General features: G+C 38.9%; 4 protein-coding genes across 4 annotated transcripts; 1 reads left to right on the top strand and 3 right to left on the bottom strand.

Moving 5' to 3' along the window:
• Positions 1-8,549: 8,549 nt before the first annotated feature.
• N7518_007417 (uncharacterized protein) lies at positions 8,550-8,975 on the bottom strand (the record flags this gene model as incomplete). Its single annotated transcript, XM_057188344.1, has 2 exons — positions 8,550-8,770; positions 8,936-8,975. The coding sequence occupies 2 exons, from the start codon at positions 8,973-8,975 to the stop codon at positions 8,550-8,552; spliced, it is 261 nt and encodes an 86-aa protein (XP_057040047.1).
• A 5,448-nt stretch (positions 8,976-14,423) lies between these two features.
• On the bottom strand, positions 14,424-15,220 carry N7518_007416 (guided entry of tail-anchored proteins factor 1; the record flags this gene model as incomplete). The annotated part of the gene is made up of 3 exons (XM_057188343.1): positions 14,424-14,764; positions 14,841-15,027; positions 15,134-15,220. The coding sequence occupies 3 exons, from the start codon at positions 15,218-15,220 to the stop codon at positions 14,424-14,426; spliced, it is 615 nt and encodes a 204-aa protein (XP_057040046.1).
• Positions 15,221-15,588: 368 nt separating this feature from the next.
• Positions 15,589-16,650, top strand: N7518_007415 (uncharacterized protein; the record flags this gene model as incomplete). The annotated part of the gene is made up of 1 exon (XM_057188342.1): positions 15,589-16,650. The coding sequence occupies one exon, from the start codon at positions 15,589-15,591 to the stop codon at positions 16,648-16,650; it is 1,062 nt and encodes a 353-aa protein (XP_057040045.1).
• A 353-nt stretch (positions 16,651-17,003) lies between these two features.
• Positions 17,004-17,320, bottom strand: N7518_007414 (4F5 domain protein; the record flags this gene model as incomplete). The annotated part of the gene is made up of 3 exons (XM_057188341.1): positions 17,004-17,050; positions 17,126-17,210; positions 17,258-17,320. The coding sequence occupies 3 exons, from the start codon at positions 17,318-17,320 to the stop codon at positions 17,004-17,006; spliced, it is 195 nt and encodes a 64-aa protein (XP_057040044.1).
• Between the last annotated feature and the right edge of the window lie 525 nt (positions 17,321-17,845).

Here is a 17,845-nt window from a genome sequence, read left to right as displayed (position 1 = left end):
GGTAGTGCGACCTAATACCTATGATTAGTATTAGGGTATATTTCTATAGGGATAGATCTAGAGACTTCGCGAGATCTATATCGATAATCGTTATAATATAGCCAGTATTAAGATATACTATAAGTAACTTCTATTATATCGTTAGTCTAATAACTACTAATATATAGCGCTAAGTTTTATATACTATATCTAGCTAGGTAATATAGGGTCTATCAGACTTTATTATAGGTAAGTTAGTAGGGATAGTATCTACCTTTATATCTATTAGGCTAGCTATATAGTATACTATAGTCAAGTTATTAACCGCTACTATAGTATACCTTACGGTATACTCCTTTAAGTAAGTATATAGCTTATTATTTAATTAAAATAGAGTATAATAATATAGATAAGTAGTAGAAGGTATAATATCTTCTATAATAGAATTAGACTTCTCCAAAGCCCGACCCGAGCCCGAAATTTGGGCCCGTAGCCCGACCCGCACAGGCTTCGGGCCCAACCTCCCTAGGCCCAGCCCGGCCTGAAGCCCACGCGGGTCGGGCCTAAAAGCCTGTGAATAGCCCGTTTAGCCCGAATTTGTATAATATAGAGGTCTTGGCGCTCATAAGTCAGATTATATAAGATTAATAAATTACAGTTTTTTATTGCTATTTTAGTCTGGTCATATTCTAATAAAAAACATACTAATTTGTCCATAAACGTCAAAAATGAAGCCATTCCTAGATCACCTCACCAATTCATCTGGTCTTCCCGCAACATGCCGATTCGTCTATAAACGTCAAAAATGAAGCCATTCCTAGATCACCTTACCAATTCATCTAGTCTTCCCGCAACATGCCGATTCGTCCATAAACGTCAAAAATGAAGCCATTCCCAGATCACCTCACCAATTCATCTAGTCTTCCTACAACATGCCGATTCGTCCATAAACGTCAAAAATGAAGCCATTCCCAGATCACCTTACCAATTCATCTGGTCTTCCCGCAACATGCCGATTCGTCTATAAACGTTAAAAATGAAGCCATTCCCAGATCACCTTACCAATTCATCTAGTCTTCCTACAACATGCCGATTCGTCTATAAATGTCAAAAATGAAGCCATTCCCAGATCACCTCACCAATTCATCCTATCTATATACAAATGTAAATTCATCCCATCTGTGTATAAATGCAAATTCATCCCATCTGTATATAAATGCAAATTCATCCCATCTGTATATAAATACTGTATACAAATGCAAATTTGTCTGATCAATTCAACCACCACTAATAATTGAGATAATTTAATTCTAAAAACAGTATTTAAATGCTAGATAGTAGAGAGTATCTAATTAATTAAATGTAACCGTAATTTATTGCTAGTTGTGGTATAATTGTATGAAGGAGTTGGGACCAAAGCCTACAGATTATTAGGGTGAAAACTCTGTAGCCCAGCGAAATACTGTACAAACCTATAATTAAATTTCAGATAAAACCAATTGATCAGACTAATTAAGCAAATAAATTAATTAGATATATTAGTAAGGCAACCTTAGAATAGCTTCATTTTTAACGTTTATAGATAAATTCGTATATTTATAGCTCCTAGGCCTAAAGCCCGAGAACGGCCCGCCTTAGCCTAAATTTATCTAAAGTATATATCTTAGCGCCTAGAAGTCTACTTACTAAGTAGAATAGTATATAGTTATTTTAGTTTCCTAATTGAATAATAGCCTTTTATATCCCAGTAGCCTTGAAATTTTAGTTTTTATTTATGAAATAATTTTTAATATAGCTGGTCACTCATTATTTCTAGAAAGAAAAAAAAAATTAGGCCGATTTAGTAATACTTTATAGATAGGCTGGTCTCTATATAGAAATATATATTTAATCGTACTAGTATATATATATTTAAATAATATTTAGTACCCCTAACTACTATAAATAATTAAGATTAATTATAATCTATTAAGGATCTCTATATTTTATTAATAAAGAGGCTAGAATTAAAGGAAAATTAGTATTCAATTATATATATCTAGGACTAGGACTCTATATTATAGTACGGCTAGTAATATAGGTATACTAGGCGCATTGTAGTGAATTATAATACCTATATAACCGAATCCTTTGACCTAGATACTAATAAAAGACTATCAGGGGAATTAAGAGATATCTAATCCTATAATATAATTTAAAAATAGTACCTAAAAGAAGAGGGAGGCCTAGTAAGGCTAAGAAGGTATCTCGATCCTATTAAGTATATACCTTTCGAAATTAAACTTCTTTTATTTTTTTCTATTCTTAATAGCGTATATTTCAGATCAGGAGTATATTCTTTACTCTATATAGCTACCTACTAATTTCAAAGGGCTAATATACATTTCCTTATATAAAGGACTAATATACATTTCTTTATATATCCTATTCTATAGTTAGCCATAGTATATAGCCTAATCTATATACTATATATAGTTATCTTAGGATAAAAGGGTATATAGGTACTACCATAGAGATTATAAATTATATTCGAAATTCTTTAGGCTATAGCCTACTTATAATCAATTCCAGAGAATATAAACTAATACAGAGACTAGTATATAGACTAATATAGAGACTAGTATATAGACTAATATAGAGACTAGTACATAGACTAATACTAAGACTAATATATAGACTCTATTATCGATAGAGGAGGTACTCTAGGTACTATAGTAGAGAGAGAGGGCTAAGGCCTATAGGCTAGTAGTTAAGGCTCTTAAGAGCCTAATTAAGAGGAAAGAGTTAACTAAGTATTAGATTTATATACTTCTAGATTATATTACTAAGTAGGAGCTATAGAAGGGATAGGAAGACTATACTGATTTTTAATAACAGTAGATTAGTATAATTAAGGTCTAGTAGTATATTTAAAAGAATTAGTAGTATATCGATAAAGTATGCTAAAAGGCGACCGCGCTATAGGGTATATAAGATACTGAGGCCTTCTTTAGATATATTATATTAAAGTCGATAGCTAAGCTAGCTAGTAAATTAATTATAGTAAAAATAAACTACTAGGATATAAGGCTTACTATTAATAATAAGGTTGCCTAATATATTTCTTCCTCTAGGAGTAGGGTCTAGAAGAATTATAAGTATATTAAGCCGATCGATATATAGTAGGCCTACTCTAGGCTATATAGTAAGTCGATAACCCTACTCTATATAAAGGATCTCTAAGATTATAGTCTTTAGATTAATACTAATAGGTTCTATTATACAGCTAGGAGTAGAAGGGATCTTAAAGAAGTCAGTAATATATCGATTAGTAGGTATAGTAGCTAGTAGCCTAGGTAGCTAGTACTACCGCTAAGTACCCTAGGATTCGATATAAGTAAGGTTTAATAGGAAGGGGGAGGGGGTAGGTAGGATAGGCCCCTAGCCATTCTACTAAGTAATAATACTATAGCCATTCTACTAAGTAATAATACTATAGCCATCCTACTAAGTAATAATACTATAGTAGTAGTAATAATAAGCTAGCCTACTAATAGAATATATAGCTACTATATAGCAGAGATAATAATAGATAAGTATATAATAATTATAAAAGATAGTATATAGAAGGAGAAGGAGGCCCTAGTTACCTTTAGGAAAATTGCGAAACTGGTTAATAGAGAGTTCGGTACCAGTTATATCTATTTTAAATATACTAAAGGGATTATTAATATACTAGGTATATAAGGCGGTAGTAAGAGCCCTTAGGAGTTAGTAGAATAAATCTAATTTAGTTACTACTATCTTAGCTAATAGGATAAGTTTTAGAGGAAGTTCTCTAGCTAGTTTATACTAGGCCTAGATCCCAGAAACCTAAAGGAAATATATGGTATCTACGAATTTAATCTAAAACCTATACTCCTAGTAGTCGCGTTATTTAATACTATATACTAGCTTTTATTTAAGAGTATTTGCAGAAGGGTTATACCTAGATACTAATTTCAGCCTAATATTATCTATACCTAAATGACTATAGACGGTAGTATAGTACTACTATAGCTACTTAGGTAGCTAAAGGAAGACTTTAATAGTACCTACCCTAGTAGAATTCTATTACTAATCTACTAAGAATTTAATATATATAAGTACTATTTTAGTAAGTATTATAAGTACCGCCTTAGCTAGCTGTAGAGTATATAGTATAGCCTAGTATAGTAACTAATCTAATAAGACCCAGTATACTATACCTATTACATTTTCTTTCGGCTGGACTACTAATAGAAATTAATTATATTTCTATACTATATAAAGAGTATACTACCTAGTAAGAGAACATCGTTCTAATATATTAATATTAATATTAGGGAGTTTATAGCTACTAGTAGGGGTTATAATATCCTATAGGGATTAGTCTCCCTTAATAACGAAGATAATAGTAATTATACTATTATTCTACTAGGGATATAACGCTACATTACTTCTTAGTAGAGTAACCTATAAATTTGCGCAGAGGACCTAGAAAACCTATCTAGCTAAAAGCTATTTAAGGTCCCTAATAGCTTTATCTATAGGATTATCCTAAAGATATAGCAACTAGAGGATATAGCTTAGTACTAAACGAACTAGAAAAAGTAAGTCTATAAGGTAGGCGATATCCGCCTATCCCTTCCTACCCTTCCCTATAGCTTAATAGGACTAGTAACTAGATAGAGGAAGACTGTCTTACTATAGTTTATAGGTATTAGAGATAACCACTTAATACTCGATATACCTAAGTCTAGTTCCTAGGAAGAGGTATCAGCTATATACAGAGACCTCCTTAATACCGCTAGGACGCCCTTTAGACTAATAAGCCGGTAATATATATATATCCTATATACCTTCCCTACTACTACCTACTTCTATACTACCTCTGCCATTTTAGAATACCTAGTAGGGTAGTCTAAGTAGATAATACTAGCTGCTATAAAGGACCTTAATATACTCTTTAGGCCTAATAAGGCCGCTATAGTAATATATATTCAGAATTAGAGGTAAGAGGTATAGCTAAAGTATACTCGCCTATTTAAGCTAACTGTTAAGGCTGAAAAGGACGCCTATAGGAAGAACTTATTCTTTTAGAGATATAAGAGGGGCCTTCTTAATAATAGTAACGCCGGTAGTAGTAATACTAATAGCGGTAATACTAATAGCAGTAATACTAATAGCAGTAATACTAATGGCAGTAATAGCGACGATAACGATAATAATAGTAGCGATGATTAGCCTAATAACGATATCGGTATTAATATTAAGATAGGTAAGGGGGAGGAGGAGGGCAGTAAGGCTGATAGAGAATTTAAGGAGGTTGATAATTAAGGCTGTATCAGCAAATTTTAATAGGTACTAGATATATCACTAGATATATCTTTTTTTTTATAGATAAATGTAACTATAATAATTTCTTTTATAATAATACTTCTACCTCGCCGCTACTACTTATAGTTTTTTCGCCCGAAAAACCAGTTACCGGTTTTTTAGGCGAAAAAAACTCTTAGTCTAAGAAGTACTTCGCTACTGTCACTTAAAGTTTTTTAGGCAAAAAACTAGTTACTGGTTTTTTAGGTAAAAAACCCTTAATCTAAGAAGTAGTTTACTTTTATACTTCTACTTCGCTACTACCACTCATAGTTTTTTAGGCGAAAAACTAGTTACTGGTTTTTTAGGCGAAAAACCCTTAGTCTAAGAAGTAGTTTACTTTTATACTCCTACTTCGCTACTACTACTTAAAGTTTTTTGGGCGAAAAACTAGTTACTAGTTTTTTAGGTAAAAAACTCTTAGCCTAAGAAGTAGTATATATTCTCATAATTTCCGCTAACTATGTATTTATGGTATAGTAGACCTACTGTCTATAGGATCTATCTAGGTAAGGTTTTTTCTTAGGCCGCGTAGCTGCGTAGCTATATTTAATTTAGGCTATTACCTAATTAGATAATCTTCGACCCTCCTCAGCGCCTACCTACCTAGCAGAGAATAGGCTAAGCTCCTATCACAGAAGACTATACTTCCTATTTATATATATCCTACTTTATATATATCCTACCCCTATCTCTATACTCTATACCACTACCCTTATTATATATAGTACTAGGCGCAATACCTAGAAGTACTTATTCTAATAGGGATATAGATCTAGCCTATAGCTTAGGCTACGTTCCCTCCTTCCCTTAGGCTTCCTAGGCAGAGTCTACTTAAATTCTATCCTCTTTTCTTCTACTATCTAGTAGCTAAGCTATGCCCTCTAATACTAACTTCCTACATCCCCTAAGCTACTAAGAACTCCTACCCTACCTTACCTATATTAGGCCTAATTAGAGAAAGGCCTTTATCCTCTATAAAAAGATAGTATATATAGAGTAGGTTAAGTAGTAGCTATAAACTAACTATAAGCAGAGGTTTAAGGACTAGATATACTAGGATTTAACTTATAATACTCTTATCTAGTATAAGTTTAGCTAGGTAGCCTACTCTAGGGATAGGATACCGAAGGTCTAGTATAAGGCCTACTATAGCCTTTTAGAATACCTAAACTCCCTATCTTCTACTAAGGGTAGCTATAATAGTATATTAATAATAATAAGATACTCTAAAATATAGGCCTACTGGAAGGCCTAAGAGGGAGGGAGGAGAGGAAGGGGAGTAATAGCCTAATTTCTTTAAAGTATAGTATATTACTAGAGCCTATATTCCTATCTTAAAAACTTACTTATATACCTAGACCTAGATTTCTAGGCCTAAGATACTCCCTTTTTATAAGACCTCTAGTAAGAGAGTCTTCTCTAATTTATTATAGGATACCGAGTTCTATTTCATATAGTCGAAAGCCTAGTATTTTAGAAGCTCTTCTAGATTACCTACTCTATACCATCCTTCCTAAAGGTACCCTCTACTAATACCATTCGCTATTACCTATAAAAGGCTATTAGATAGGGCCTATCTATAGTACTCTATATACTACTAAAGGATATAAAAATCTTAGTTACCTTAGATTACTAGACTTCTCTATATAACTAGGTATTTATAGTAATTACTAGCTACTTTATTAATAGTAGCTAGGTATACCAGGAGGTTTTACTTAGGTTTAAGCCACTTTATAGGCTATATATAGGGAAATATCTAAGTACTATCCTTCTTAAAATACTAGATAAGCACTAGATTAAAGACTAGGTATTTAGAATCACAACTAATAATATATCTAATAATATAACCCTAATTAAGGCTACTTAGATAGTACTCCCTAGTGGCACACAGATATTCTAAGTACCCTACCTTACCTATATTATCTAACTTTCTCTAGGCCAGCTCCTTAGTTACTTAAAGGTAATACCTAAAAATCAGTTCCTTAAGATAAAGTAGGACTAGGAGAAATTATAGCTAGTAAGGAAAAATAGTAGGTATAGGATATAGAAGATCTTATATATACTAAATAAGGTCCGCTTCCTAGCTATCTATATCTATACTAGCCCCTAGCACTAGGATACCTTTCTTAGGGACTAGGAGGAGGGGCAGAAACTTATTCTAATTTAGGATATATTAACCCAGTAGAACTTAATATTCTTAATACTTCGGTAGGTAAAGAGATTATACCGCTTCTTTTATAAGTTCTATTCTAAGTTTCACTATACCGAGATATAACTTAGTAATAAGGAGTGGTATTAAATTAACTACCTTCTGTAAATCACTTAGCCTTTCTATAACTTTATAATAGAACTCTTAAAGATAAAGGATATAACTACCTATCTTATCTTTAAGCTTTATAATACCCTCTTTAACTACTTCAACCAGGTAGCTACCCTACTTTAGTAGAAGTATGTTCTATAGAAGTCAGAGATACTTAAGATACTTAAGGCTAATCGCAAAAAGCTTAAAGAATACTATATATAGATAACCAGCCTTTAGGGAAACATTTATATAGTTAGGATAATACTAGCTCCTAACAGTTAATCTCAATTCTTCTAAATATAATAATAGGAGGCCTACTAGTACTGTGAGTATAGGAAGGCCTTCTAAGAAATGCTAGCCCCCTACTAAGAATATCTAATAGTAAATAGGAGATTAGCTAAAATACTAGCTACTAGGCCGGGTACCTCTTAGCTAACTAATCTCCTAAAAGGAGGCTAGAAATCGGTAAAACTAACTAGTAATAAGCTGACCTAGTACCTTGACAGCGGTATATATATAACCTAGTTATATCTATTACTATACTAACCCCCTACTATTAGATATAGTTGATATTAAGCCTTTATAGTTTTAGCGGGAGAACAAATCTCGTTTCCCTGCGATTATATTACTTACCTATAATATTCTCTTAATTCTAGTAACCAGTACTGGTATTAAGCGGCTCTTTAATACTATATAAGATATTTACTATTATCGCCGCGGTTATATGAAGTCTAAAACCATTAAGGACCTTATACTATATCACTATATAACTAGATTTAGTATTTAGGAAGCTAAGATATAGGATCTCTAGTAGTACTTCAATTCTACGGAGATTAAGGCTATAAGGGAGGAGGCCGATAGCCCTATTGATAATACCGCTGAGCTTGATCTAATTAGCAATAATAAGGAGGGTGAAATTTGTGGGGGTAGTAGTAATAGTAATAGTGATAGTAATAGTAGTGGTGATAGTAATGGTAATAGTAGTGATAGTGACAGTGATAATAGTGGTGGTGATAGTGATAGTAATGGTAGTGATGGTGGTAGTAGTAGTGATAGTGATAGTGATGGTGGTGGTAGCGACGGTGATGGCGGTAGTAGGGGGGACAGGGGCTAGGACGGAGATAGAATTAGTAGTATAGAGATAGATAAGCTAGCGTTACCAGATACAGATACGCTATTCTGGGCCTCTCGGAGAAAGTGTAAGAGTAGGGTAGATAATGATTTCCAGCTATACTAGGAAAATGCATTAAGTTTACTTTCTCCTAAAAATTTTACTAAAAATTTTGCCGAGTCCTGCAATAATTACAATACGCATTATTATAGGCAAGGATGCATTACTTGTATATCTGTGCAGTAGGGGCCTATTTGTCTTATTTACCTTAGATTTAGGCCCGAACGGGGGCCTAAAAGCCCGCGCGGGCCCATAGGCTGGGCCCGCGACCCGACCACGGGCCGAGAAGTCAGGCCCGTAGCCCAACCCGGCCACAGGCCGGGCCAGGTCGGGTCGGGTCAAAACGGGCTTTAGAGAAGTCTAAATAGAATAATATAGCTAGTTATTATACTCCTCCTAGAAAGAGGGAGCTTACTAGTAGGCTTACGGATCCTCCTTAGGGGGGTACTCTATATAACTAGTATCCTCCCCCTCTATATAATATATACCTAGAGGCTTATATATATAGTCACCGTTATAGAAAGTAATATTGGTAAGATTAGTATCCAATTATATATACTCCCTAGCGGTAGCCTCCTAGGGATAATTAACCTAATATACAGCTATAGGACGATTCTACTATAGTTAACGCGCTGCGTATCCTATAGTAGAGTAGTCTACTTAATTCTATAGCTTATTAGCTAGTAATAGCTAACCTACTTAGTTAGTATAATTATTTAGCTACTACTATTAGCGCTACTATAGTATATATAGCGCGCGCTATACCTAGGGGCCACTTAGTAGAAGTATATATAGAGTCTTCTAGTTCTACTACAGCTATTATTAGTTATAATTCTAGTTATAATTCTAGTCCCAATTCTATATAGGCTAGGAAGCGTTAGTTACTAGTAGTATTATATCATAAGGGCAGAAAGGGAGTTAGTATCCTAGACTTAGGTAACCATACCTAGTACTATAGCTATATACTAGATAAGGGTTATATAGGGGGGCCTAACCTTAGTATCTAGGGTAGTATTAAGGCTATATCGGATACTACTAGGCCTAGGTATATTATAATATCTTATACCACTAACTATAATATAAATCTAGATCTACTATAAACTATAAGATTATAGTCACTAGGTTAGGTTTATATATATTATATTAGAGCGTTAGCTTAATATATATCTAAACCAGATATAGGAATATTATAGTCCCAGTAATTTCTATAGCTTATATATCATAAAGTATATTCTAGGCCTATTCTATAATACTATACCCTACATAGATATCGCGCTAAGAGTAGACTAAGGTAGGAGCTATAACTTTAGCGATTGCCTCTATTATATATAGCTTAAAGTATTTCTTAAGTATAGTATACCAGCCAAGTTATAGTAAGCGTACGCTTAAGTCTTAACACTCTTTATCTAATAACTCTATAGTATACTATTATACAGCTGTCTCCTAAAGGTAGGAAGGTAAGTTAGCTTAGATAACCTCCTTAGATTTTAAGGAGACTAAGGCCTAGAGCTAATTTAGGAAAGTATATATATTAGTATAGTATATACTTCCCCTTATAGTATAGATATAGGTATCTAATATTAGATCTAGGGTAAAGTAGCCGATATCGTCTATCTTCTAATAGCTAGAACTATATATAGTATCCTAGCTATCTCAGCCTACTAGTCCCTAGATTTCCTTATAGTAAGCTGTAATAACCTTATTAACTATCGCCTATATATTATAGGCCTAGCGAGAATATATAATAGCCTACTTAATAATATAACTTAACTCTTCCCTAGATAGGGCGATAAGCTACAGCCCCTCTAAGGTATCTAGATAGGAGTCCTATATGTGACGTGCCAGGTCGATCAATAAAGAAAGAGTGCATATACAACAGAAGAGTGTATTCCGACGAAGATAACTAAGATAAGAAGAAGGAAAGAAGAAGCAAGTTGCAAAGTGGGAGGCAGCTAGGTAATATAGCTAGCCGCTGACCGCTTTGCAATAATGCCACTAACAAGCAAACAAGCAAACAAGCATAGCGATCGTAACATATCCCCCGCGCGAAATTCCATCTAGTCCCTAGATGCTAGACTAGCAATAGCAGCGTCGTAATCAAAATCATCTTCATCATCAGCTTCGAGAGCAACTAGATCTGGGTTGATCGAGTCAATAGCTAGCGAGCCGACAGCGAGATCCATACGGTCGCCGTTGTTGTGGTTGCTGGAATTATTGTGCGTAGAATTTGTTGCGTTTGAATGAGTGGACGAGAAAGAATATCCGGTGAGTTATTGGACAATTTTGATAAATTCCGGGTAAGTACGTGGAAGATTCAGTTGTTAAGAAAGGCGACTGCGGAGTGAATTATTAAGGCCTTTGCGGAAAGCGGAGATCTTTATAACGTTGGGCCAGTCTTGACCTTTGGCTTCGTAGAGAACTCTCTCGAACTTAGCGATATAAGCAGGGATCGAATCGGTATCCTGCTTAATCGAAAGGAGACGATCTTCGGCTTCTTGAGTCTTATTAGGATTATCGTAAACGCGACGGAGTTGATCGAGAATTGTATTGAAATCGTGTATGCCGGAATCACGTGCGATAGCGAGCTGGGGTAGGACCATTGCCTGAACTTGGCTTGCGAGGTTGAGATAGACGTAATAGAATTGGGCTGTCGAATCTCCGATCGCTAGTCCGTCGATGGCGAGTTTTGCACGAATAGCGGCGTCCCACGTGTCGTATTTAACTGACTGACCGGTAAACTTCTCTGGATCTGGAAGCGAAGACTTTGGACGTCTTGCTTGGGGAGTAGGTGGTTGTTGAACCTGCGCTTGTTGTTGAAGTGTCTGTTAAAGATCTCGGATTTCGCCGCGAAGGGTCTCGATTGTGACGGCGAATTCTGCGCCAAGTTCGGTACGAAGTTCGGCGCGAAGTTGTTGTTGATCCATTTTGACAAGGATCGAGGGAAGGGAGCGAGGTTGAAAAATTGCACTGGAACCTTTGGCCTGGGCGTGGTGGAAAGAAGAAAAAAAGGTGGATTCAAGAATTCAGGGTTCTGGGTAGGAGGGTCCGAAAAAGTCTCTCGCGCACAGCTTACTTAATCGTCCCGGAGCAGTCTAGTCTCTAGCTCGCAACCTGAGGTCTGCCGCGTCACCGGACTGTCCAAAAGAGAAAAGATGCTTCGACCGAGAATGTACTCGCAATGAGACTTCTGTACGGTGTGCGAAAGCGTGCCACTACTTGCCACAGGACTGCGTAGCAAGGATCTTAGTTATTATGTGACGTGCCAGGTCGATCAATAAAGAAAGAGTGCATATACAACAGAAGAGTGTATTCCGACGAAGATAACTAAGATAAGAAGAAGGAAAGAAGAAGCAAGTTGCAAAGTGGGAGGCAGCTAGGTAATATAGCTAGCCGCTGACCGCTTTGCAATAATGCCACTAACAAGCAAACAAGCAAACAAGCATAGCGATCGTAACACTATATAGGACTTAGAGTACTAAGAGGTAGGAGGGTACAGTCTATACCTATACTACCGGCTTATAAATATTTACTTAGTAGATCGCTTAAGCCAGCTAGGAGATCTCTAGACTATAGGAAGACCGGTATTAGTATTATCGGACTTATCTATAGTAGCTAGAACTATAATAGACAGTCCTTATCTTAAAATTAGTAGTAAGGGTTATAGGTAGGTATCCTTATAATAAGTATATAGAACTCCTTTATCGCCCTTATAAGCTCCTTACAAAGTAGCCAATCTATTAGGTAGGGGTTCTCCTTAGGTAGATAGGGTATATTATAAGTATATATAATAAAGAGGATCTTATAATTAAGTTCTAGGGTCTAAAGCTCTTCGCTTATACTATTATATTCGTTAAAGTATATAAGAAGCTAGTATCCGACGAGGATATAGGTCTAGAGCTATCTCTTAGTAAGAGGTATCGGACATTACCCTAATTAGTGACTGGGAAGAGTATAGGGGACTTAGGTGGGTAATAATAGGGATTATAGGTCTTATGACCCTAAGAGAAAGTAGGGCTCGGTTCCTATAACCGCGAGTATCTATACCCTAAAAGAAAGTAGGGCTCGGGTCCTATAATTGGGAGGACTTTATAGCCAGAAAAAAAATTGTCTACCCCCAGTAGTAACAATATGGTCGGAATTCGACAGTTGAAACTTGGGCACAGGTAAAGTAGTACTGTGTTTAATGTAGGATGAAATTGTAATGATAAGGTAATTGGTTGGGATAACTGGAAGTAGGTAGTTAGTTGATAAAGGTGATAGAGCTTTGGAATTCCCTTCGCCGCTGGCGACCCAGTGGCGAAAGGGACACTTGAAATTCAATAACTGAAAGGTGAGCCTAACCAGAAGGACCTCTGGTTTAGCAGGACATGCTACCAATTTGTTACGGAAAAAGCTCAGTGGTGGTAAAGATGATGTTATTACTATGGAATGGTTACGTATGATATCCACCTTGCTTAGTCATGCTTCCTTGTAGCATAGGCCCTCACAAAGAAGGTGGAAAGTAAAAGTATGGCAGTGGTTGATAGGGATGCCTCAGGTTTATACGACCTTTGCTTTCACCCGATATTATTTCTGTCCCTCTCTAGAACTGTGCCTTTCTTTCTCTCATGGCAGCATGCAAATAATCAATTCCCCGGCGTTTGTGCTCGATACTTTACTTCATATATTGCCCTTCGGAACATAGCCCTAAGCCGATGCCACTCGCGCTAGTCCCAACTAAGCCTAGCATATATCACCTGACCCGTGCGAGAAAAAATAAAACCCTCGCCTCGAAGATTCCGTTTCCTCTTCTTCTCCCAACTCCTCGCTCAAAGAATCGCATTCAAAGCTCACACACAAAAGGAAGCCTTGCTCCCTTTTCAACCTCGCTTTGGGAGAAAGTCCCCGGACACCCTGCACTTTGGGTCAAACCAAAGTATCAAGCCAGGCACTGCGGAAACGCGCCGCCATAAAAGCAATTCGATAGCGGCTTACGCCCTATTCTCTCACGGTATCCCGTGCCACCCGACGGTTACATTTCACGATGTCTCTGGAAACAATGGGGTGCGTGCTGGGTATTGGAGGGGGGAAGGATTGGTGGTAAAGCACCTTTTCTTGTATTGGGTTGCCTTTCGTCATGTTCGGATAGTCATGCGATTGCCTCCTGTCTGCTTCCTCGGAAGTCGATGGAGGTAACTCAATGGGGCTCATTCTTGAGGCGAGGAGTTCCTTGATCTTTTCTTTTTAGGAGTCTGTAGCTTATGGCAAAGCGGTGATGAGATTATGTCTCATTGCAGAAGCCCTGTCACAGGGGCCGGACTCTTATATCTTGCCATAGGCTTCGTTTTTTTTTTGTTCGCGTGATGATATACCAATCATAGAGTCAAGCACAGAGATCCCAAGGGGTTGTTGACGATAAACGATTTAAAATTATCTGATGAACATTCTATATAGCCAGCTTTTCAATTCGAGCAGTTTCTAAAATACCAATGCAATTGAAATGAATGATTAAAATGCAATATTCATAAGTAAATCGTAGAATTTCACTTCGTATATATAATACAGCCGTTCTACATGCCACATAGCTAGGCTCTTGTTTTTTGGTTTTTTTTTTCACTGGGCCTTGATGCCCTCAGCACCGACAGGCGCATCCTCCTTGTGTTCCTTCTTCTGGCCAGCCACCTGCACCAGCAGTGCTCCTACAAGCTCGGCGGCGAACGCAATGCTAGTCGCACAGACATTGCTCCATACCTGGATGCTGACGGATCCAAGCGGGGCGCGAGGGAAGGACACGATCCATTCAACATAGTAGGGGAACCAAGCCTCGGGAAGCGGGAAAACAGGCGTTTTCGAGTACCAGAACTGGAGGAACATCTTCAATCCGTTTGTGCTGATCCAGCGGGCGATCTTGACGGTCCAGTCGAAGGAGGACTTTTCAGAGGTGAGGGTCTTGTCTAGAAACCAGAGTGTTAGCAGTCTGCTCAACAGATATAACAACGTCTCCTGTAGTCTTGTAGTAGTGACACGTACTCAGCGCTTCGTATTCCTCCATAGTCTTGTCGTGTCGTCTTCTAGCCTTCGCCCACTTCGCAAACTCATCCTGGGAGCTTGTGCTGTTCATTTCGTGTTTCTGCTCGAGGACTTGGCGCTTCAGCTCCTGCTGCTTCCGTGCAGTCTGCGAGGTTGATGTCGGCAGTTTTAGATAAAGGAGCCATAGCTGTGTTGCAAAGAGATTAGGTGTTAGCGTGTGGAATCACAATGTAGGTGCGCGGCGGAGCTGGGAAACTATTCCGAGGCCAGAAATGGGCGGATTGGAGACATACAAGACCATCGACGGTACTCGCGCCGACCGTATTGACCAGGAAAATTGCGACGTGCAAGAAAAAGACTGTAAGGACGAGGGACAACATTGTAGCGGGGACTGGCAAGACCGGGATGAAGCGTTGAATGCGACGGCGCAGGCTAAGGGAGCCTGGAAGAAAGCGAGAGCGGCACAGTCGGCCGACTAAGTGAGTGTCTGGTGGCTCTGCTGGATGAGACTGGAGATGTCCTAACAAGATAGATGTGGTTGAAGGTGTGAATGACGTTGTGGAAAGGTGGAAATAACAGCGGACTCGGCCTTTCCGCCTTCACAGTATCACGGTCTACACCATCTTGTCTGCCACGTTGCCTGTAGCATGGCAAGACAATAAAATACAGAAATATTACAATCAAACAAAATATGATGAGGCCTTGACGGTTGTACCTTTCAATATTCGCCAAACAACCAAGCCCTCCAATGTCCAACCCGAAAGATGCATTCCAGGAACTTGTCCGCATCTTCTCATCTAGAGACAACCGAGTCCTCGAGATCGAGATCCTTCCATCAAGCCTAGGCGTTCCATTTATCCAAGATGGATGCTCAGTGGGAATAACTAAGAAGGTACTAGTGCAGGCCTTCACGGTCGCGCGCCAGCTCTTCTTCGACCGATTAATGCCTATGTCCGAAGATGACCTCCAAACCACCTTTTCCACAAACGCTCAGTCTAGAAATGCAGACTCGGCTATTACAGAAATTATGCTCCTCTTTGACTGCGAGCATCTCACGGCCTGCAACTGGCGCAAGCGCCTACTGCAGGCGGCCATGTCCTACCCTGGTATTTCAAACCAGACCTCTGCCGCAGAGTTGTTAAAAGCAGAACTCACGCTCATGTCGAGCTACCAATGCTCGCCACTCCATCGACATACCAAGTCGCCGACGCTCTGGCATCACCGGCTGTGGGTGGTTGTCCATCTGCTTCAAAGACGGCATTGGGGTCTTGAGGACCTGCTTAAGCTGCAACGGACGGAATTAGATTTTATTCTCCGCGCTGGAGAGCTGCATCCCAAGAACTATTATGCTTTCAGCTATATGCGACAGTTGGATGTGCTTTTGGCTGCTACAGCGGAGAAGACACTTGGGCAATCGACATGGGAAACCTATTCGGCGCAGTCAGTTGTCGAACGGGTGCTTGATTGGTGCTTGGCTAATCCACGCGATATATCGGGTTGGAGCTTCGCCCTCTACATGCTGAGCAATGTTCCAGAGCAACAGAGTCGAGTCAACGCTCTTGGGAGAGTGGTTAAGTTTGCGCTTAACGTTGGATGGGAAGGCGAGAGCCTTTGGACGTTTGTCGACCAAGCATCGAGGCAGTTTGGGCTTGAAAGTGTGATCAAAGATATCATTCTGTTGCACTGCGATCAAGCAGCCAGACCTCCTGATTGCCAAATGGTTCAAGATAGTCGACAGAAGAAGTCATGGCAGACCTGGCTGGCCCGGGCGAAAGTATGTTGGGTTGTAGACCAAGGGCAAAATACATAACCGGACGATATGGATGTATGTGTTTACGCGTTTACGATTACCACCAAATTGCACCTCCATGATATTTCTCATGTGTCGTTGCCTCGTTCGGTTAGCGCTGTGGTATACATGCTTGGGCTAAATATGATAAACGCCAAAGAGATTCAAATGAACGCCTCGCTAGACACCCAGCCCCCGGTTTTTGAAAATGGGCATAGGCGGATGGTTCCGATCTTATCCATAAATCCAGCGCCGTCCTTCACTCGTAGCACACTTTGCGATGCTGCTCGGTGGGTTGTCCGTTTCGGGCGATCGCGGAAAAGGTGGAGGGAGATGAGATTGACTGACGGGTTGGATCTAAGGATTGGGGCGTGTTATTTTTTCCCGCCTGCTGCTGCCTCGGCAGCTCTCTTCTCGTCCGCTGTAGAAGAGAAGCGATCAATAAACCAGTCTCATGTGAATTGGGCTTGCGTCTAGCGCCTTCAGGGATACACACCCTTCCTCTGCTTCTCGCGCATGATGGCAGCGGCATCTTCCTTGGCCCTAGCGAATTCGCTACCGGTCTGGGTATTCTTGTTCTTCTGTAGAAATGGTCAGTATGGACAAAGAAGGGGGAGATAAGACGAACCGAATTGCCCGCCTTCTTCAGGGCCTTGGCCCGATCGTTGTCACGTTGGTTACCCCGTGTCATGTTGTGTGATGGTGCGATTATCCCAAGAGTACCGAGAGTAGTGAGCGCGAAACGTTTGGAGAGTGAGAGAAAAAAGTTTGGAGGGGTCGGCTGGATTCCGGCGAATCACGGGGGTTCCACTCATCTTTCAGTATACCTTCACTTAACTGACTATCGTGTTTACCATCGGAGTAATTCTTACTATTTTATTTCTATTGGCTAATTTGATCAGCGACTATGTGATGGCTATGATTGGGCTATATTCTTGCGTTGTTTCAACTCTGGCTTTATACTTCACCCTGGCGCTTCGCCTAAAAGTCCCTGTCTAACAACCATATGTTGTACTCACCTTGATACACATACGATATGAATCCTTTGAACTATACCCAACAGGTAATCAGGCTTGTTTGAGACGACCAGTATACTCCTCCACCGACTCAGATTGTGCCTCACTTTCTCCTCGTGGTCACTCAGTAAGATGAGACGGAGTTCCTTGCCTCGTTTCCCCTTAACGCCTAGAGAGGCATGTTACTACATATCCTAGAA

Source organism: Penicillium psychrosexuale, assembly GCF_028828465.1.
Source record: "Penicillium psychrosexuale strain IBT 29551 chromosome Unknown utg000004l, whole genome shotgun sequence".
In the NCBI taxonomy this organism is placed as follows: Eukaryota; Fungi; Ascomycota; class Eurotiomycetes; order Eurotiales; family Aspergillaceae; genus Penicillium; species Penicillium psychrosexuale.
The sequence above is the reverse complement of the archived record's forward strand: the minus strand, read 5'-3'. Positions and strand labels throughout refer to the sequence as shown.